Source organism: Scyliorhinus torazame, chromosome 18 (assembly GCF_047496885.1).
Source record: "Scyliorhinus torazame isolate Kashiwa2021f chromosome 18, sScyTor2.1, whole genome shotgun sequence".
Classification (NCBI taxonomy): Eukaryota; Metazoa; Chordata; class Chondrichthyes; order Carcharhiniformes; family Scyliorhinidae; genus Scyliorhinus; species Scyliorhinus torazame.
Genome location: NC_092724.1, coordinates 67,796,423 through 67,818,508, shown reverse-complemented (window position 1 = coordinate 67,818,508; position 22,086 = coordinate 67,796,423). Strand labels below are relative to the sequence as shown.

The window sequence follows — 22,086 nt, the reverse complement described above, 5'->3', positions numbered from 1 at the left end:
CTGGTCCGCCATCCCGAATATGGCCTCCCGAGGGCCCGGGTCCAGTTTCACTTGCACCACTTTAGAGATTACCCTAAACACCACCTTCCAGTAATCCTCCAGCTTTGGACAGGACCAAAACATATGAACATGATTTGCGCGGCCCCCCTGCCACGTTCACATACATCTTCTACACCCTCAAAGAGCCGGCCCATTCTCGCCCTTGTAGCCGCTCTGTACACCACCTTCAGCTGTATCAGCCCCAACCTCGCAAACGAGGTGGAGGCGTTCACCCTACGGAGCACCTCACACCAGAACCCCTCCTCCATACCCTCTCCCAATTCTTCCTCCCACTTTGCCTTGATCCCTTCTAGCGGCGCCTTCTCCTCCTCCAAAATAGCCCCGTAAACCGCCGATACTACCCCCTTCTCCAGTCCCCCTGTCGCCAGCACCTCCTCCAGCAATGTGGAAGCTGGCTCATCATTGAATATTTTTAATGCTGAGTTAGACAGTCTTGATTAACAAGGGAGTCGAGTTATGGAGGGTAGACAGGAAAGTAGAGTTGAGGGAACAGTCAGATCAGCCATGATCTTATTAAATGGCTGAGCAGGCTCGATGGGCTGAATGGCCTACTCCTAATTTGTAGGAAAGATCTCAGCCTTTGTGTGTTTGCCGCTGTTTAGATCCAGCCCAGTTGATAACTGGCATTGTTTTCAAATGTGCATATTTCAAAGTGACCACTGGGAGGCAGAATGGTTTCAACTATTTGCATTACATAACCTGCTTATGTTACGTTGCTTGTCATTATTTCAAATTCTTAGCTCTTTACATGTGGTGAAAGGATACTTGGGCAGTAAAGTGCGTGACTATAACACTTCAATTTATTGGCATCTGTTCTTCACTTCTACAAGTTGAAGATCTCTATACTTTTTAATGGGTGGTGTCATACACTTTAGGAATCTTTATGAGCTATGTTGGTATAGATTAGTTGCCATTACCTGCTGAACTACTCTTGCCAAGTACTGTGGAACAGCAATGGGCTTCTGACCTATCTGTGCATCAACTGAGAGTGTCGGCCATAACTCAGTTAGGAGCATTCTTGCCTCTGAGTTCTACTCTAAGTTCTATTCCAGCGCTTGAACACCAAAATCAAGGCTGACACTCCAGTGCAGTACTCGATTGAGTGCAGTACTGTCAGAGGACTGTATTTCAAAGAAGTGCAAGGGGGCATTATCTGATCGTTATCACATTGCTGTTTGTGGGAGTTTCTGTGCACAAATTAGCTGCCATTTTTCCCACATTACATCAGTGAGTACACTTCAAAAGTACATCATTGGTTGTAAAGGGCTTTGAAACATCCAATTGGTATGAAACGCACAATATAGATGTAAATCTTTTTGTTTTTCCTTAAATATTGTATTTGAGTTGAACATTTCATGGCAACTCTAATATGATCACTTCTGCTTTCATAACCCTAGGCGAGAAGTAAACTTTCCCAACTGCAAGACTCACAGCAGGAAGTTAGTAAAAACATTGACCAGTACAGCAATGCACTGAATGGCTCGTTAACTGATCATGGCGGGAGCATGACTAACCTGGCAGACATGAGCGATGGCATCGCAGAGAGAGACAGCGGCTTTGCAACAATGGTGGGTAGGGAGGTTCTGATGTGCAGTTATTTCAGAGGCTTCATTCTCTCCTTTTCTCTTTCCTACCTTACCACCCCTTTACCACCTCAAGAACAGCAAGCCAGCTGAAGCCGATACTTGTTCTTTTGGTCAGAAGAACTCCAAAATGCCCATTTGAAGTGTTTATTCATTGGCCTGAGTTGAACACCATTCCCATCCCAGCAAGCAGACCCTTCTGCTCCCAGTTGGTTTCAGAGCAACATTTAATCATAGAATTTAACAACCTGAATGGAGTATCTGTGCAGCCTCTCTGAAAGAGCGATTCATTTTGGCCCATTCACCTGCCGTTCCCAATATCCTTCTAAATCTTTTTAATATTTATCCCTTTTGAATGCTGCTATTCGATCTCCTACAACGTTACACGTGTGAAGTCAAGACTTGAGGTGAAGTAAGGTAAGCTGTTGAGAGATATTTGGACCCAGGTTTGTTGAAGTAAGATTTTTAATAAAACACATCACTATTATACAAATATATACTGTCCACCTTAGTCATACATTCTGTCCTTAGAATACTCTGATGTCGTTTATCGTCAAATGGGGTATGGCACACTGGAAACCGGAAAGTCAGCTTGCTACATATAAATTGCTCTGAGTGGGAGTGTAGCAACATGGAGGTGATATCGCTTGCCAGTGCTGCAAATTGACATACTCTGTTTCCATTACAAAGGTCAACATGAGAAAGACAGGTATGACAGAATACAAAACTACAGGAAACAGATTTTGCAGGCAGGAACTTGTTCCCAACCATCAGAATTTTAATAAGATGGATAAATTATAGATGTTGCTTCTTCGCTCTTTCTCATTCCATGTCAAACAATGCTTGCACTTTCTTCACAAAAAGCATTCCTCCCAATCTTTCCCTTTGAATTGTTGGTGCTAATATTAAATACATGTGTTTCGTTGCAGGCTCATTGACAAGTAGAAATAGATTTTCCCAATTTATCTCACCAAAGCTTTTCGGAATTTGTATCCCTCTTTGCGATCTTTTCTTTGTCTGAATGAAGAGATTCTCAATTTCTTTAATCTCACCTGTAAATTCAAGCTTCTCATGTCTGGAACCATCATGGGGAATTTCTACTGCTCACTGTCCATGGGACCGTCAGCTTCCTGAAGTAGATACCTGTATCTGGACATTCTAACTACAGCCAAATCCAAGACTTTTTATAGCTATGGTATTACCTCTTTGCTTTTGTACTCTACACCTCTGTCATTAAAACTTAGGAATCTTATCACATCACATTACATTTCTTCATATTATTTTTCATCCAACATCTCGTCTCTCTATTCTTAAAGTCATTTGGGATCATCTTCGCAGATAACCACATCACCCATTTTTTGTGCAATGTGCAAATGTTGGTAGTTTTCCCTGATACCCCGACCCAGATTATTCCACTGCTTATTAGAATTGACAGTCTTACTCCTTCCAAGAAACACTAGCCTGTTTCGGGAGAAGTGAGTCGAGGCAGGTGAGACGAAGGGCGAACAGCTAGCAGGGAATGTGCAAGAGGACATTAGAAAGGCATGGATTTTCAGAACCATTTGAATTCGACAAAAAATGTATTTTAATTTGACGAAGAATCCAACCTTTGGTGTCCAGAGTATGGAATACATTATATATTTATATTTTGATAATCGGTGAACTTTCCATTGGAAATCGATTGACTTTTATTTTGTGTTCAGGATGATCCCTTCAGGGGCAAAGCATCACCGTTCAATAATAATGTTCAAGAACTGCACACAGACCCATTCCAGTCAGAAGATCCTTTCAAGACGGACCCATTCAAAGGGGCTGATCCCTTCAAAGATAGTGAGTAGCTTGTATTATCAAACTGAAATTTGGTGATGGTATTTTTACTAACCGTCCGTGTACAGTAATTAATGAATCAATTTATCTAAGTTTTATTTGTGCTCTTGTGTGCTTCCTGAACAGGTGATCCATTCCAAAATGACCCTTTTGCCCAACAACAGACAACTGCCTCAACAGGTATGATATTTGGAATTCACTGTTCCCTGGTGCCTGTCGTTCACCCACTTCCTGTTAAAGGGTGTTGTAATTCCCAGCCTCCAGCCATCTTGTTTCATTGCTGTGCACATTGCAGATTTCCTTTCTGATTTCCGATGTGGGAGACACTCCCGTTTCTGTTCCTTTTCTAAACATAGTTCCCCATCATTTCCCAGCGATGTTGGAATTGGCACTGGGTCAGTGAGTTTTTCTGAACCTCTCAGCTGGAACCTCCTGGTTCTACACAACATCCATTGTGCAGAGAAGTTAAATGTCATTGAATGACCCCCTGGTAAAGCAAGTGCGATTGAGTGATAGGCATCTTTAGAACTCAAAATCATCTTAGCCTTTGAATAGGAATTAATTGATCAGCCATGTGGTTTCTGTTCAGCCGTTTTCCAGATGTTATTGTAGATGCCAATGCTTCAGGCACAATGCCAGAACTAGTCAAAGTGGATTTAACTTGATCAATAAGTCTCAGCTTAAAATTGAAAATGCTGTAAACACTCAATAGGTTAGATGCAATCTGTGGAGAGTGAAACATTTCAGATCAATGACCTTATATCACCCTTGCTCTGAACATTCATTGGCTTCTCTCCACATAATTGCAGAATGTTTCCAAATTTCCAGCATCCTCAGAATATTTTTCTTCAATTTCAGACTGATATTCTACATGTTTGCCCATTGTACATTCCCAATTTTCCATCCTTCCTTTACTTTGCATCCTGTGGTCATGTGCTAAATCTGGCTCCTTTTGATCTTGATTTTCTGCACAGATCCATTTGGTGCCGATCCATTTAAAGAAAGCGATCCGTTCCATAATGTATCATCTGACGAGTTCTTCAAGAAGCCTCCAAAGAGTGATCCTTTCACATCGTCATCTTCCGACCCTTTCAGCAGGGAACCCACTGTGCCACCTAAAGTAAGTGTGCTTTGTCAGTGTTGGATCTTGCAGGAGGCAATAGAAAAGCTACTTTAATGTTGGTGCTTGTTTTCAGAGATCTCAGAGATATGTGCCCATTTGCTGTCTCCCTATATTTACTAAATCAGTATTTTGTCTCGCTTTTGAGCTTAGAAATCTGTTGCTGGGATACGAAAACCAGAGTTAATGGTATAAACTGTTAAGAATATCAGAGCAAGAGGAGATCATGCAACTGCAGGGACCATTTTTTCCATTCAATTAGATCATGTCTGATCAGTATCTTAATTCCATCTACCTACCTTGATTCCATAACCCTTAATACAATCACCTAAACAAGAATCTAGCAATCCTATTTTTGAAAGTTTCTATTGATCCCCAGCCTCAACAGCTTTTTTGATTGAGAGTTCCACTATCGTAAATGTTACGTCCTTCTGATTTCCCCTCTGAATGACCGATCTCTAATTTTAAAGTAATGTCCCCTTGTTGTCGATCGCTCCACCAAAGAAAACAGTTTCCTCCGTTTGCCCTAAATTCTTTAATCACCTCAAACACCTCAATTAGATTACCTTTTTTTTTATACTTAAAGTAAAAGAATTCTACCCTACGCAGTGAAAGCTGAACATTCTGAAAATAGTTTGCAGGTCAGGCAGCATCTGTGGAGAGCAAAACAGAGTTAATGTTTCAGGTCAATGGCCCTTCATTAGAACTGGAAAAAACAGATATGTAATAGATTTTTTGAGCAAGAGGTGGGTAAGACAGGGACAAAGAAAGATTTGTGATAGGGTGGGAGACAGGAGTCTTGTGCCTTTCAAACCATGGCTTATGGACTGAAAGGTGAGGACAACAGAAATACTACTGTGGTTCCAGGAGGGAGGGAAAGGGGTAAGAGCAGAAGTGTGGGAAATGTGAAGGACGTGACTGAATTCCACAGATTCACAACCCTTTGAGAGAAGTAATTTTTCCTCATCTTTGTTTTAAATCTGCTACCCTTATCCTAAAACCTCTCATTTTAGATTGCCCTACAAGACGAAACATCCACTCTACGTCTACTTTGCTAATATCTTTTATTATCTTAAATACCTCAGTTAGATCGCCTCTCATTCTTCTAAACTTTAGAAAGTATGGGCCTAAACTGTTCAATCTCTCTCACAAGACACAGCCCTCATCTCTGGAATCAATCTAGTGAACCTCCTCTGAACTGCTTCCAATGCCATCTTTCCTCAAATAAGGGGACCAAACCTGCACAATACTCCAGGTGCGGTCTCACCAATGCCTTGTATAGTTGCAGCAACACTTCCTTACCTTTATACTCTATTCCTTTAGCAATAAATGCTAACATTCCATTGGCCTTCCTTATTACCTGGTGTACCTGCGTACAAGTTTTCTTCAATTCATGCACGTGGGCACCACAGCTCTCTGAAGTTTCTCTCCAATTAGATAATAAGTTGCCTTTCTATTTTTCCGATCAAAATGGACAAACTCACACTTATCCATGTTAAACTCTATCTGCCAAATTTTGACCCACTCACCTAACCTATCTATATCCATTTGTAAATTTCTTACTTCCTCATTCAACTTGCTATCCCATCTATTTTAGTGTTATCTGCAAATTTGGCCATAGTACCTTCCATCCCTGCATCCAAGTCATTAGTGTAGGTTGTAAATAGTTGAGGGACGAGGACAGCACCCTTTTGCACCCCACTAGTTACATCTTACCAACCAGATAAAGACCCATTTATCCCGACTCTCTGCCTTCTGTCGGTTAGCCAGTCTTCTATCCAAGCGAATAACTGACCTCTAATCCCATGTGATCTTCTTTAAAAAAAATATTTTGATTCTCCTCTTTCACATTTTCTCCCAAATTTACACCCACCAACAATAAACAATAATCAGCAACAAATATGTCAATCCCCATATCAATAACAACGATCCCATCCTCCCACCAACCCCCAAACATTATCCCGCATGTTTACATAAACAAATGACAAAAAGGAATCAGGGATTACTCATAGTCACCCTTAATACACACAGCCTCCCTCCCACCCATCCCCCCCCAATTAATGTTCGATGTTATCCAGTTCTTGAAAGTGCATAATGAATAATGCCCATGACTTGTAGAACCCCTCCGTCCTTCCCTTCAGTTCAAACGTAACCTTCTCAAGAGTCAAGAATTCCAACAGGTCCCCCCGCCACGCCAGGGCACTGGGTGGAGAGGCTGCTCTCCATCCCAACAGGATCCGCCTTCGGGCGATCAACGAGGCGAAGGCTACGATATCTGATCCGCACCCGTTTCCAACCCTGGCTGGTCCGACACCCCGAATATGGCCTCCCGGGGACCCGGGTTCAGTTTCACATGCACCACCTTGGAAATTACCCTAAAAACCTCCTTCCAGTAATCCTCTAGCTTTGGACAGGACCAAAACATATGAACGTGATTCGCGCCCCCCTCCTCTATAACCTCTCCCAGCTCTTCCTCCCACCTTGCTTTGATCCCTTCCAGTGGTGCCTTATCCTCTTCCAAAATAGCTCCGTACATCGCTGACACTACCACCTTCTCCCATCCCCTTGTCGTCAGCACCTCCTCCAGCAATGTGGAGGCCGGTTCCACCGGGAAGCTCTATCTCCTTTCTGGCAAAATCTCGAACCTGCATGTATCTAAAAATTTCTCCCTGCTCCAGCCCATACTTCGCTTCCAGTTCCTTCAATCCTGCAAACTGTCCCCTAAGAAACAAATCTTTTAGCGTCTTAATCCTCTTCTCTTCCCATTTCCGGAAATTTCCATCCCACCTCCCTGGCACAAATCTGTGGTTCCCCCGAATCGGCATTTCCCTTGACCCTAAACCCAACCGAAGTGTTGGCGAAACTGCCTCCAGATTTTCAATGAAGCTATTATTACCGGACTCCCTGAGTATTTCCCTGGAGCTATCAGGAGCGGCGCTGTTGCGAGTGCTTTCAGTCCCGACCCCCTGCCCAAACTCGCCTCCATTCTGACCCACTGGGAGTCAACCCCTCTGACCCAGCTCCACACCTTCTCCACATTTGCCGCCCAGTAGTAGTACATCAGGTTTGGAAGACCCAAACCCCCTGCCTGCCTTCCCCTCTGTAGCAGCACCTTTCTCCCTCTGGCCACCTTCCCTCCCCATATGAACGAGGTAATCCTTCCCTCAATCTCCCTGAAAAACGCCTTTGGCAGGAAAATCGGTAGGCATTGAAAAATAAACAGAAATCGCGGCAACACATCCATTTTAACTGCCTATACCCGACCCGCCAGTGACATGGGAGACCATCCCACCTTGCCAGATCGGCTTTCACTCTCCCCACCAAACTAGAGATGTTGTACCTGCGAAGCCTCCCCCACTCCCAGGCAACCTGCACCCACCCCCAGATACCTAAAGTGAGTCCCTGCCCTACGGAATGGCAGCTCCCCCACCCCCGACCGAGACACCACGAAATATTCACTCTTGTCTAGGTTCAGCTTGTACCCCGAGAAAGACCCAAATACTCAGTAGCTCCAATATTCCCCCTATCGACACACTCGGTTCCGACACATGTAACAGCAAGTCGTTAGCATATAAGGACACCCTATGCTCTATCCACCCCCCACACTATTCCTTTCCATGCTCCCGACTCCCATGTGATCTTACCTTACCTAATAACCTTTTGTGTGACCCTTATCAAATGCCTTCTGGAAGTCCAGATATATATTTACATCTACAGGATCCTCATTATCCACTTGGCATGTAACGTCTTTTTTAAAAAAAGATAGTTTGTTGGAAGTATTTCCAAATATATACAGAAACACAAAAACTCAAAGAGCCATAACATATGAACCGTGATATAATAACAAAAATATGACACTATAATAACATAACAACAAAGCGTCCGAAAATACAATCCCGTCTACTCCCCTTAAATTCGTATTCAGTATAACCCTCGACCACCCCCCATCACCTAAAGAAAAAAAGAGAAAGAGCCCCCCCCCCCAATCCACTTCCGCACCAGGGCAATGTTTGCTGCCCAATAATAATTTTGAAAATTTGGGAGTGCCAGGCCTCCTCTCCATCTATCTTTCTGTCAGAAAGCTCTCTTGGTTCGAGGAATCTTCCCCAGCCACATAAAGCCCAGGATCATTATTCACCTTCCTAAAGAACGACTTGGGCAAGAAAATTGGAAGACTCTGAAATACAAACAAGAATTTTGGCACAACCACCATTTTTACAGTCTAAACTCTTCCCGTCAAGGACAGTAGCAACATATCCCATCTCTTGATGTCCTCCCTCATCTCCTCTACGATCGTCGTAAAATTTAACTTAAGGAGCTGGGCCCAGTCTCGCGCCACATGTACCCCCAGATATCAGAAATTGAACCTCACCAATGGAACTGCAGCTTACTCAAACTACCCTCCTACCCCTTGGTGTTAATGGGGAACACCTAACCTTTTGCCATATTGAGTTTGTATCCCGGGAAGGTGCCAAACTCTTTCCGAATCCTCATTAACCTACTTGTAAGGACAAAGAGCAATGCAGAGCGCAGTCATCCCTGCCTCGTCCCATGCTGCAAAGTAAAGTACTTAGAGCTGACTCCAGTAGTCAGGTTGCTCGCCCTCGGGGCCTTATAACAGTAGTCTGACCCAGTCTACAAACACCTGCCCAAACCAAACTGTTCCAGTACATGAAGTGAATATGCCCATGCCATCCAGTCTCCGCATCCATAGACATACTACTTCCACTTCTCTCCCCATTGTAGGCATCGTGGTCATATCCGATAGCCTCCGCACATTTGTGGATAGCTGCCTGCCCCTCACAAACTATGTCTGGTCTTCTATGTCTTGGCACACAACCCTCTATTCGTGTAGCCAGAACCGTTGCCAGACATTTCGTATCAACGTTTAATACCGAGATCAGCCTGCAATATCCACACTGTAAGGGGTCTTTGTCCTTCTTTAGGATGAGTGAGATAGACTCCTGCGACAACCTAAGAGGGGGGGGAGAGAGAGAGGAGAGAGGGGGGGGGGGAAAAGGAGAGGAGAGCTCACCCATTTCCAGCGCTTCGTTATACATCTACACCAACAAGGTACCTAGCCACGACCCAAACCGCTTATAGAATTAGGCAGGAAATCCATCTGGAACCGGGGTCTTCCCGGGCTGCATTGACTCCACGCACTCCATCACCTCTCGCAGCCCCATTGGGGCCCACAGCCCTTGCGCTCTTGTCTGTTCTACCTTTGAAACTCCAATCTATTTAGAAAATGTCGTCTTCCATCATCCCCTGGTGGAGGTGCCGACCGGTATAATTTTTGGTAAAAGGCCTCAAGACTCTGTTAATCCCCTCTGGTTGCGTTACCTCTTTACATCCCTCATCCCTCAACCTACCGACCTCCTTCACTGCCACCTGTTTCCTCAATTGGTGAGCAAGCATCTTGCTGGCTTTCTCCCCGTATTCCTATATCATCCCTCAGCTTTACACAGCTGCCTCGCCGCCTTTTCAGTAGAGACTAGTCTAAACTCCATTTGGAGCCTGTGTCGTTCCTTAAGCAGCACCTCCTTAGGCGACCCCTGAGTATTTTTGATCAACTTCACTGCTTTGCCTGCTCCACACTCACTCCTTGCGCACGGATCGAGATGAGCTCTTCCCTAATCACAGCTTTCAGTGCCTCCCACACCATACTGGCGGAGACCTCAACTGTATTGTTCTAGTCAACTTAATTTCAAATGGCCCCCTCTATCCTCTCACAAATCCCTTTATCTGAAAGAAGTCCCACATCCATTCTCCACTGGGGCCTCTGAGAGGATGCCCTCTGTATGTAGATCCACACATTGCGGCGCGTGATCAAACATCACAATCACCGAGTATTCCGACCCAGTTACCAATGCCTTGTCCAGTACAAAAAATTCTATCCAGGACTAGACCTTGTGGACATGCGAGAAAAAAGAAAATTCCCTCGCCCGTGGTCTCTCGAAGCGTCACGGATCCACCCCACTCATATGTTGCATAAACCCCGACAACTCCCTAGCCATCGCTGACAGCTTCCTAGGTCTAGAACATGATCAGTCAAACTCATTGGCAAACACTGTGTTAAAGTCGCCCCCCCAAGGATCAACCTGTGCGTATCCCAAGTCCGGGATCTCCGCCAGAACCCGCCTCATGAATTCCACGTTGTCCCAATATCACCAGGGAACCTTTCAACCTCCCACTCACCAGCACAAATCCGCTCCCTGGTTCGGTCACAATCTTTCCCACTGCGAAGGCCACCTTCTTGCTAATCAACACGGCCACCCTCTCGTCTTAATATCCAGCCCCAAGTGGAAGACCTGACGCACCCAGCCCTCCATTAGTCTCATCTGGTCCACCACTTTTAAGTGAGTTTCCTGTAGGAATATTACGTCCGCCTTTAGATTCTTCAAATGCGCAAATATACGCAACTTCCTAACAGGTCCTTTTAGTCCATGAACATTCCAAGTCACCAACCGGTTTGGGGGAGCCCCCCCAAATCACCCATATTTCTTAGCCAACTTCCCCAGGTAGTCGTTCCTCACCCAATGGGCCCTCCATAAGGTGTCCACCGCCATCATCTCGAGTACATCTACACCTGAACAGCACCCTCACCCTACCTACCCCCCCCCCCCCCCCCCCCCCCCCAATCTCAGCCAAAGAAAGAAAAAAATTAAAACCACGTGTCCCCCACCCCTCTCCATTTTGTCCCCCATGCTCCTGTTGACTGGATTTCCCGCTGGTATGGTGACCCCCACACAAGGCCCTCACCTTCCCCGGTCCCACCTCAATACCTGACACATCATAGACTGTGCCTCGCCCTTTACATCTACTTCTCCCTCCCCGCACCCCGTACGAACACAAACCCAGAACAAACAACTCCCAACACTAAAAAAAACAGGGAAGAAAATAATAGAGGAAGATGAAAAGAAAAACACGAGGAACCATCAAGCAAATTGGCAGCAACACGGTCCAACCCAGTCAAACATATTTACAAGTTCCCGATCCCGTGATCACGCAAAAACTTCTGGAGTGTCCATGTAAAACTCCTGGTTTCGAAACGTGATCCATAGTCGAACCAGACAGTACCCCGAATTTCACGTCTTCCTTCCGTAGTATCGCCTTGACCCTATTAAATCCGGCCCGACGCTTGGCGAGCTCCATGCCCCAATCTGGGTATACTCAGACCACGCTCCCACCCCAGGTGCTGCTCTTCATCTGCATCGCCCAGGCACATCACCATTGCCCTCAGCTGCCTTCGGCTTCTTTCTCAGCGCTCTGTACGTTCGGCCAACTGAGACCTGGAGTGGACGGTCAAAGGCTCTCTCTCCCATCAAGTTTTTCAGCATGCGTACAAGATAATCCGTGGCCTGCGAGCCCTCGATTCCCTCCGCAGCCCAACTATGCAAAGGTTTTGGCATCGCTTGTGGTTCTTGAGCTCATCTACCTTGTGGGCAGCACGGTAGCATAGTGGTTAGCACTATGGCTTCACAGCGCCAGGGACCCAGGTTCGATTCTCGGCTTGGGTCACTGTCTGTGCGGAGTCTGCACGTTCTCCCCGTCTCTGCGTGAGTTTCCTCCGGTTGCTCTGGTTTCCTCCCACAAGTCCCGAAAGACGTGCTGTTAGTTAATTTGGACATTCTGAATTCTCCCTCTGTGTACCCGAACAGGTGCCGGAATGTGGCGACTAGGGGCTTTTCACAGTAACTTCATTGCAGTGTTAATGTAAGCCTACTTGTAACAATGAAGATCATTATTATCTTGTCACGCAATTCCTTATGACTTTCTGCCACAAGGGTGATTTCTGCCTCCAACGAGGCTAGTCTGTCCTCTTGGTCGGCCACAGATTCCTCCATTTTTTGTAGCGACGCTCCCTGGGATTCAAGCCTTTTCTCCCTCCTTTCCACAGCTGCCCGAATCGGATCGGTTATCCTGGCAAGGTCTTCTGAGGTTTCAATCCTCTGTTTTTTAAACTGGAGTGTTTAAAAAGTCAACCAGTTTGTTGGTCGATCACTGCGCCAGAAGTGCCTTATCGGAGCCCGCCGCCATCGTGCCTTCAACCGCGCTTCCAAAGATCTCCCACTCCGCTTGCTGCTGCTTTTGTTTTAACACTGCTGCCTCACATTCCAAGGACCCGGGTTCAATTCCGGCCTCAGGTGACTGTCTGTGTGGAGTTTGCGTGGGTTTCCTCTGTGTGTTCCGGTTTCCTCCCACAGTCCAAAGATGTGCAGGTTAGGTGGATTGGCCACGATAATCAGCAGGTTAGGTGAGGTTACTGGGTTACAGAGATAGGGTGGAGGCGTGGGCTTAAGTTGGGGGCTTTTTCCAAGGGCCGGTGCAGACTTGATGGGCTAAAATGGCCTCCTTCTGCACTGTAACTTCTACGATTTTATTAAATTGGAAACAAAGTTGATATTTTCCAATTTGGGGTAAGTCATTGGTGTCTGGGAAAATTGAGGGATGATGCCCGAGTAGAGTTGAAACCAGGAATGTATCATATACCTCACAAAAGACCCATACGGCTACCCATAACAAAACCTTTTATTTGAAGAAAGTGAGATGAATTAAGAGGAAATTGTCCAATGAGGGAGCAAGTGGGGGAGGATGGTGCTCAATGGAAACTGGTTCATAGATCATAGAATTTACAGTGCAGAAGGAGGCCATTCAGCCCATCGAGTCTGCACCGGCCCTTGGAAAGAGCACCCTACCTAAGCCCATACCTCCACCCTATCCCCACACCTCCACCCTATCCCTGTAACCCCACCTATCTACCTAACCTTTTTTGGACACTTTAGCATAGCCAATCCACCAAACCTGCACATCTTTAGACCATGGTAAAGGGGCGACAGTTAGGGCCAGGAAATTGGAAACGTACCTGTTCTCAAAGTTTAACCCTTTTAGCCTCTATTGTTCTAGTGAATCTGCGCTGCACTCCCTCCAAGGTCAATATATCCATCTGGATTACAGAAGTTCGTTTCTCATAATTTGACTGAAACCAACCTCTGTGGAAACGTGGTTGTAACCTCAACATTTGCTTTGAACATAAACTGACCTTTTGACTGCTCAGCATTTTCACTTCTGTGATCCAAAGACAGATTACCAAGTGACTCTGATTTTCAAAGGGGCAGCCTGCACTCGTCTTCGCGATATATTGCCTTTTTTAAAGAGCTGTTGCACGCAAACTTATTGTTATTTAATCAAAACAAATAGTGGAACTGATAAGAGTACATTGAAAGGGGCCTGCTGAAGACTTTAATAGCATACAGCCGAAGTGTTGAAAGCAATAGTTTTAGTTTATTCTGGGAAGTCTTTCTAAGGCTTGTGAACCATAAGGCATTCATTCAGGTCTGGACTATTGTATCCAGTCAATGAGTGAGAGGAGCATGATGAAGACAACTTTGGTTTTCTACTATAATATGTTAAATCAGCATCTGTGTCCTGCATCCCACTCATAAATTAATGTCAGCCTTTCTTCGAGGGTGAAGAATATTAAGATTAGTACATTTCTCTGTGATGCCAGAAGGTGGCACTTGGATTAAGAAGTTCAGTGTTAAGTATTGAGTTGAAATTTCACATTTGAAACGCTTACTGTTCTAGCAGGTGCTGATATTTTGGTCAAGCTTGGAAACATATTTACTATTAATGACTTTAGAAACAAATATTTTTAGTCTAGTACACCTCTCACAGGCTAACTTATTTTACAAGAATTAACTTTGGACCAACAGCCCTAATCCCTGTTTTCTGACAGATCTCCTTTGGGTCTCCATTTTCACTTGGCCTCAAAAATTAAAATATTTATATTTTCAACCCCATCAAGACATTGGTTCATGTCGTTGAGATGAATGATGTAAAATGTATCCCTGTGCCCCATCAGGTTATCCTCCAAGCTTGGTCTAATCTGTCAGTTATTTTATTTAAATAAATTTAGAGTACCCAATTATTTCTTTTCCAATTAAGGGGCAATTTAGCGTGGCCAACTCGCCTACCCTGCGCATCTTTTGTGTTGTGGATGCGAAACCCACGCAAACACGGGGAGAATGTGCAAACTCCACACGGACAGTGACCCAGGGTCGGGATGCGAACCCAGGTCCTCAGCGCCGTCGGCAGCAGTGCCAACCACTGTGCCACGTGCCGTCCATCTGTCAGTTATTTAAAAACAAAATTAAGATCCAATTCCACTGGTACCATCCCCCAGTCTTAGGCTCTTCCCTATGTTTGACAACCCAAGAATCAACATTAAATTTTGAAAGCCACATCCATCATCAAATCCAATTCACCTGTTGATAGTGAGTTCCATCAGGGAAGGAACTTACTTGTCCGTGCTGTGTAAGGTTTGGATAACCTCCCCGCAGTTTAGCTGACCTCCAAGAAGTTTAATTATGTGCCCTTCTCCCTTCAATTGTTGGTCATTACTACCAACCTTCCCTTCATCTCTTGAATGTGGCACCATCCAGCTTTGTGTCCAGCAGGGTGGCACAGTGTTAGCTCTGCTGCCTCTCAGCACCAGGGACCCAGGTTTGATTCTGACCTTGGGTGACTGTGCGGAGTTTGTACACACTCCCTGTGTCTGTGTGGGTTTCCTCCCACAGTCCAAAGATGTGCAGGTTAGGTGGATTGGTCATGCCAAATTGCCCATTAGTGTCCAAAACTTTAATTGGGGTTACGCAGTTACGGGGATAGGGCCTGAGTATGGTGGTTCTTTCGGAGAGTCGGTACAGACTCGATGGACCGAATGGCCCCATTCTGCACTGTAGGGATTCTGTGATTCACCTCAGGGACAACTTCCAGCCCTTTCCCACTGGCTTGTTCCACCCCTGTTCCACGTGCTTCAGAGCTCAGTGTCTCCCTAAAATAAATCATTAGATAATTAAAACCTTGACCCCATTCCTTTCGCCTCCTTGTCTTCCAATGCAGATGCCATCATTATTTAAAAAAATGTTTATATCTAATCAATAAACCTGTTCAAAGAAAACAAAATAAACCATAATGCTGCTATGATGTATTCCCTGGGTTGCTTGCAATAGTGCCAGGAGATAAGTCTTTAATTCTTGGGAGGGAGATGAATTTTTAACTCCTGCAAGGTTGACCACCTTCCTTTACATTGAAGGGCAGGGTGAAAGACTCAAGATAGAGCAGGAGGGGAAAATTGAATAATGGTCAGGGCTGACAGTGGGGCAAAGCCAATATCAAAGAGGATGGTTTTGAGCATGTTTTGCAAGGTAGAGCGGTAATGAGGCATAGCAAACAAAACTGAGTTTGAGAGGATAAGAATATAGGTGCTAAAGTCACTGCCAATGGTGAAGCAGGTGACCGGTTACGATAGTGTTAGATGAGTGAAGGGTAAGTCAGAGGTAAAAAGCGTGGGAGTGCAGTATGTTTGGGTAGGTCAAAACTGGAGGATTTGAAAGCAACATAGATGAAAAAAACACCCTTTTTAATACTGAATTGCTGTGCAAAACGCCAGATAGCAACATCCAGATATGTAGGACTGGTTCGTGGAAGCAATGGCAAGTGTGCTGAAAATTACAAGTTAAAAATAAATATTGTGAAATACTCATGGTACAGAACCGCACCATGCTTTTTTTAAAATTTAGAGTACCCAATTATTTTCTTTTCCAATTAAGGGACAATTTAGCGTGGCCAATCCATCTAATCTACACATCTTTGGTTGTGGGGGTGAAACACACGCAGAGGAGAATGTGCAAACTCCACACAGACAGTGACCCGGGGCCGGGATCGAACCCGGGTCCTCAGTGCTAACCACTGCACCACCGTGTTGCCCCAGAGCTGCACCATGCTGAGAGATTCCTGGCGCAACCCATGTCAAAACTACATACGAAAGGCAAAAAAGAGCAATACAGGAAATCTAGAATAAGGACAGGAAAAGCCGTAAACATACTGCGATCGATCTGCATCAGTGAAAAGGACAGACCCTGATTTTCGTTCCACCCCCACCTCCTGTTTTCTGTTGTTTTGTTATACGTGATCATGTTATTTACCACAAAAGGAGTGATTTATTTATTTATAGATTTAAAGTACCCAATTCATATTTTTTCCAATTAAGAGGCAATTTAGTGTGGCCAGTCCACCTTTCTCTGCACATCTTTGGGTTGTGGAGGTGAGACCCACGCAGGCACGGGGAGAATGTACAAACTCCACACGGACAGTCACCCGGGGCCGGGATCGAACCCGGGTTCTCAGTGCCATGAGGCAGCAGTGCTAACCACCATGCTGCCCTAAAAGGAGTGATTTATGAGTAACTTGCATTATTGTGCGCTGGCCACTGCATAATTTGGACCTACATCCTGATAAATTGGTGAGAATATTTTTGATTGCCTGGCAACCTTGTTGAAAATCAGCAGTATGAATTTGTGCTTATTGGAGTTTTAGTTAAAGTTGGATGTGGAATGCAGATCTGCCGTATATTAGTTATATTATCACTATATGCTGGTGAATCACAGCTTAGAAATGCAGAAGCGGTTTTTGATTATTCAAAAGAGACCCTTTTGCACGACCGGGTGGTGTTGTGGGTTAGGGCACTGCGCTTTCTCTGGTTAGATTTAAATTTAATCAAGCTTTTCCTCATTCTTTCGTCTCCTGAAAAAAACAGAATTTTCATTTATTATGTCTCAAATGTCCGAATACCTCAAAGGAAGCAACAGTTAATTATCTTTAAAGTCCAGTTATTGTCCTGTAAGGAGAAACAACAGTCAATTTACACGCAAGGCCCCACTAGCAGGAAATGAGATAAGTGACCAGTTAATCTCTTTTGGGTTTGTTATTTGAAGGATGAATGTTGGCTAAGACACTGGAAAAGTTCCTCTACTCTTTTGATCTTTTACATCACCTGAACAGATTTCATCTAAAAGGCGGCATTTCCAACAGCACAGCACTCCCTCTGTATTGCACTGGAACGTCAGCCTAGATTTTGTTTTCACTGTGGAGGGGAAATATTTTCTTCACTAGAACTATGTGATGGTCACTGCTACCAGTGTCATAATTGATTGATGTGCCTGGGACAGGCAGTTTGGTGAGGGTTAATTATACATTAATTGTGTTTAATTGTATTAATAGCTGAAGATTCACTTGTACCCCTACAAATAGGCTCAGGCAGAAACTCTGGTTGTTGAGTTAGGTGATTCATGTTTTAATGTGCACCTCTGTAAATAAATGTTTATAAAACTGTGTAAAGGTTGACTCCTGTTCTATCCATCATCAACTGATTTTCTATTTAATTCACAATGAGGACTCGTGCAACAGCAGTAACCTGCCTTTTACATGGAAAAATATCCTAAAGGCCTTCATAGATGGGAAAGTTTTCTTTAAAAAGGTGAAAGGAGGAGATTTTAGGACAAACAACCAAGTAAAACAAGGTCTTAAAGGAAGCGAGGGAGGTGGAGAGAATGAGGGATTAGAGAGGAATGTTATAGCTGCAGTTCCAGCTGGGCATCATTGGTGGGGTGAAGAGAGTGGGTTAAATCATATGCTGAATTTGAGGTGAGCTTTTGTAGGGCTGGAGAAGTTTCCAGATGAAGGCAGAATAAAGCCAAAGAGGGATCTAAATGCAATGATGGTAATTTTAAATGCGATGTTGGTGGATCTGTGTCCAGTGGTAGGAGGAATACTTCTGATGTTATAGGAGGGGATATGGTTTGCAGAGTTTTGAATCAGTTGAGGGCTACAGGAGGTGGAGAATGGGAAACAAACCATGGTTCTTTTAAGATCTGCACATGCATGGCTGTGAAGTAACATGGAGTTATTATGCAAGCCATGCACCAGTCATCCAACAAAAATCAAAGGTTGTAAATACTTCAATGAATAGGCCACACAACTGTGGGGCAGCATGGTGGCTCAGCGGTGAACACTGCTGCCTCACAACGCCAGGGACCCGGGTTCAATTCCAGTCTTGGGTGACTGTGTGGAATTTGCATGTTGTCCCCGAGTCTATGTGGGTTTCCTCCCACAGTCCAAAGATGTGCAGGTTAGGTGGGGTTACGGGGATAGATTGTGGGGGAGTTGGCCTGGGTGGGGTGCTTTTTCAGAGGGCCAGTGCGGACTCGATGGGCCAAATGGCCTCTTGTACTGTATGAATTCTATGTTCTGTAGTAAATTGGAAGCCGGTCAAGAGAGCATTGGTATAGTTGAACCTGAGGAGGTAAAAGTACAGATGAGTGTTTCAGTCACATTGTTGTTCGATCTTCCTATCTACACAAGATGGTGAGCATGCAGTAAATCTATTGGCGATGGGACAGTTTCACATGGCGCACTTTGCTGAGAGGCAGGCTCTGCCGCAAATGAAGTGGTTTCAGGTGTTGTTGTGGGCTCCTTTGGAATTAGTCACTGTTATAAAAATAATCTTTATTAGTGTCACAAGTAGGCTTGCATTAACACTGCAATTAAGTTGCTGTGAAAATCCCCTAGCTGCCACACACTGGCCCTTATTTGGGTACACTGAGGGAGAATTCAGAATGTCCAATTCCCCAAACAAGCATGTCTTTCGGAACTTGTGGGAGGAAACCGGAGCACCCGGACAAAACCCACGCAGACATGGGGAGAACGTGCAGACTGCGCAGACAGTGACCCAAACTGGGAATCGAATCTGGGTCCCTGGTGCTGTGAAGCAATAGTGCTAACCATTGTGCTACTGTGCCACCCATTGTAGGAAATGCAGAAGCCAATTTGCACTCCGCAAGATCTCACAAACAGTAATGTAATAGGAATAGTGATATGACAATGATGAGACAATCTATTTTAGTTATGTTTGAAGGATAATTATTTGCCAGGACACAGGCTAACGTACCTGCTGTTCAAATGGGATATTTTTGCACCCACTTGAGAGGGCTGATGGGGCCTCAATTTAAAATGTTATTCGAAAGACAGCACCACCTCACTACTGCACTGAAATGTTAACTTAGATAATGCCTCAGAGTGGGTATTGAGCTCTCAACTTTGTTACTCAGACGAGCATTCTACCATTGAGCTGGGGATGAACCACCATGCGTAAAATTAAACGTCAGGAGGGGAATGGTGAACACTGCCGAAGCGATTAATTTTCAGTATCGCAGAAGATGCTGAGTATTTGTTGCACATCGTTACTTCATCCTAATCTAACCTGGTCACAGGGCAGCACGGTGGCGCAGTGGGTTAGCCCTGCATCCTCATGGCGCCGAGGTCCCAGGTTCGATCCCGGCTCTGGGTCACTGTCCGTGTGGAGTTTGCACATTCTCTCCGTGTTTGTGTGGGTTTCGCCCGCACAACGCAAAGATGTGCAGAGTAGATGGATTGGCCATTCTAAATTGCCCCTTAATTGGAAAAAATGAATTGGGTACTCTTAAAATTTAAAAACAAAATCTAACCCGATCACATATTGGAACTTCTTACAGCGCTGCAGTTGCAAAAAGATTTCAGACTCCGCTGAACACAAATTTATTTGGACTTTGTCTTTCTTGTGGCAGTTAATTTTATCTGTTCTTTGTTTAATATACTGAGATAATTCAAGATTATCAATGCCACATTAAGAGGAATATCATAGTTTCGACAGTTGGGTTAAGATCATGAAGAAATTGGAATCTTTCCATATTTTCATCAACTTTTGTTTAAATTTTAGGCAGACCCCTTTGGAAGTAGTGATCCTTTTGCACCGGCAGCGTCCAAGGGTCCAGGTGAGTGAATGTCTGCTGCTAAATGACAATAAACATTCCATCAGGCCCAGTACAACAATCAACAGACGATGTTGGAAGTACTCAGCAGGCCAGGCAGAACCTGTGGAGGGAGAAATAAGAGTTAGTATCTTAGACTGATGGCTTTTTGCCAATTCTGATGTAAAGTCACGATCTGAAACATTAGCTCTGTTTCTCTCTTTGCGGATGCACCCTGACCTACTGAATACGTCTACTATTTTCTACCATTATTTCAGATCCCCAGCTGAGAAATGGTGTCTGTTTACACAGGTTTTGCTGTACTTGTCAATGAAAGATAAAAGAACAAACAATTATTATCTATTATATTGCCCTATTGTGCAGGTTCATGGAAGCTCAAAGTTTCTGATTATGCAAATGATTTTAAGGTGAGGGGACTTGAGGCAAATCCTTTACACACAGAGGGTGGTGGGATTCTAGAACTCACTGCCTGAAAGGCTGGTCGGGACAGGAACTCCCACAACATTTAAGACACATTTTACTGAGCACTGAAACGCCACAGCATACAAGGCTACTGACCAAGTGTTGGGAAATGGGATGAGATAGGTGCTTGATAACCAGCACAGACACGATGGGCGAAAGGGCCAATTCCTGTGCTGTAAGACTCTGAATGTTTTTAATAAAAACTCATTTCCTCTCTCCTCATTCCCCCTTCCTCTTGTTCTCCTCCCCCTCGTTCTCCTCCCCCTCGTTCTCTTCCCCTCGTTCTCTTCCCCCTCGTTCTCTTCCCCCCTCGTTCTCTTCCCCCTCGTTCTCTTCCCCCTCGTTCTCTTCCCCCCTCGTTCTCTTCCCCCTCGTTCTCTTCCCCCTCGTTCTCTTCCCCCTCGTTCTCCTCCCCCTCGTTCTCCTCCCCCTCGTTCTCCTCCCCCTCGTTCTCCTCCCCCTCGTTCTCCTCCCCCTCGTTCTCCTCCCCCTCGTCTCCTCCCCCTCGTTCTCCTCCCCTCGTTCTCCTCCCCCTCGTTCTCCTCCCCCTCGTTCTCCTCCCCCTCGTTCTCCTCCCCCTCGTTCTCCTCCCCCTCGTTCTCCTCCCCCTCGTTCTCCTCCCCCTCGTTCTCCTCCCCCCTCGTTCTCCTCCCCCTCGTTCTCCTCCCCCTCGTTCTCCTCCCCCTCGTTCCCTGCCCCCTCGTTCCCTGTCCCCCTCGTTGTCCCCCTCGTTGTCCCCCTCGTTCTCTGCCCCCTCGTCGTCCCCCCTCGTCGTCCCCCCTCGCCGTCCTCCCCCCTCGCCCTCCTCCCCCCCTCGCCCTCCTCCTCCCTCGCCCTCCTCCCCCCTCGACCTCCTCCCCCCTCGTCCTCCTCCCCCCTCGTCGTCCTCCCCCTCGTTCTCCTCATTCCCCTCCTCCCTCGTTCCACTCCTCCCCTCATTCCATTCTTCCATCTCCTCCAAATAATATTGCCAAGTTAGATGTGACTTTGGCATTGTGTGCATCTGGAAGAGAATTGAAAGTGCCCGAATCTCAGAATGAGTTTGGACAGAACGCAACAACTTGTTGGATTCAAACTCAGAAAGGATTTGAGAAGAGAAATGACTGTTATATTACGAGGTTGAATTAATTTCTTATTAGCTAGCTGTACCGTGACAGCCGAGGGGCAAACACACGTGACTGATCAAATCCACTCTCACATGCAATGAGAATTAGCCTGTCTGTATTCCGAGATTAATGAGGTTTTAGGTTACCTGGTGGCAGAGGAAGTCTGCTTTGAAATGTTAATTTATATAAATTCACAGAGTGGGAAAGATAATTATGTTAACCGGGATGAACGAATCACCAAGACAAGTATTTTGAGGAAGATGGTTGATATCTAAAGC

The 22,086-nt window shown here is 45.2% G+C and overlaps 1 protein-coding gene across 5 annotated transcripts in view; it reads left to right on the top strand.

Annotated features, from left to right (window-relative positions):
- The window catches only part of eps15l1a (epidermal growth factor receptor pathway substrate 15-like 1a), a 607,694-nt gene that overhangs the window by 311,694 nt on the left and 273,914 nt on the right, over positions 1 to 22,086 (top strand). For all 5 annotated transcript variants that reach the window (XM_072482837.1, XM_072482838.1, XM_072482840.1 and 2 more), the window contains 5 exons: positions 1,458 to 1,628; positions 3,347 to 3,473; positions 3,597 to 3,650; positions 4,445 to 4,590; positions 20,189 to 20,243. In XM_072482837.1, the coding sequence (XP_072338938.1) occupies positions 1,458 to 1,628; positions 3,347 to 3,473; positions 3,597 to 3,650; positions 4,445 to 4,590; positions 20,189 to 20,243 (553 nt within the window). The remainder of the gene's footprint in view (positions 1 to 1,457; positions 1,629 to 3,346; positions 3,474 to 3,596; positions 3,651 to 4,444; positions 4,591 to 20,188; positions 20,244 to 22,086) is intronic.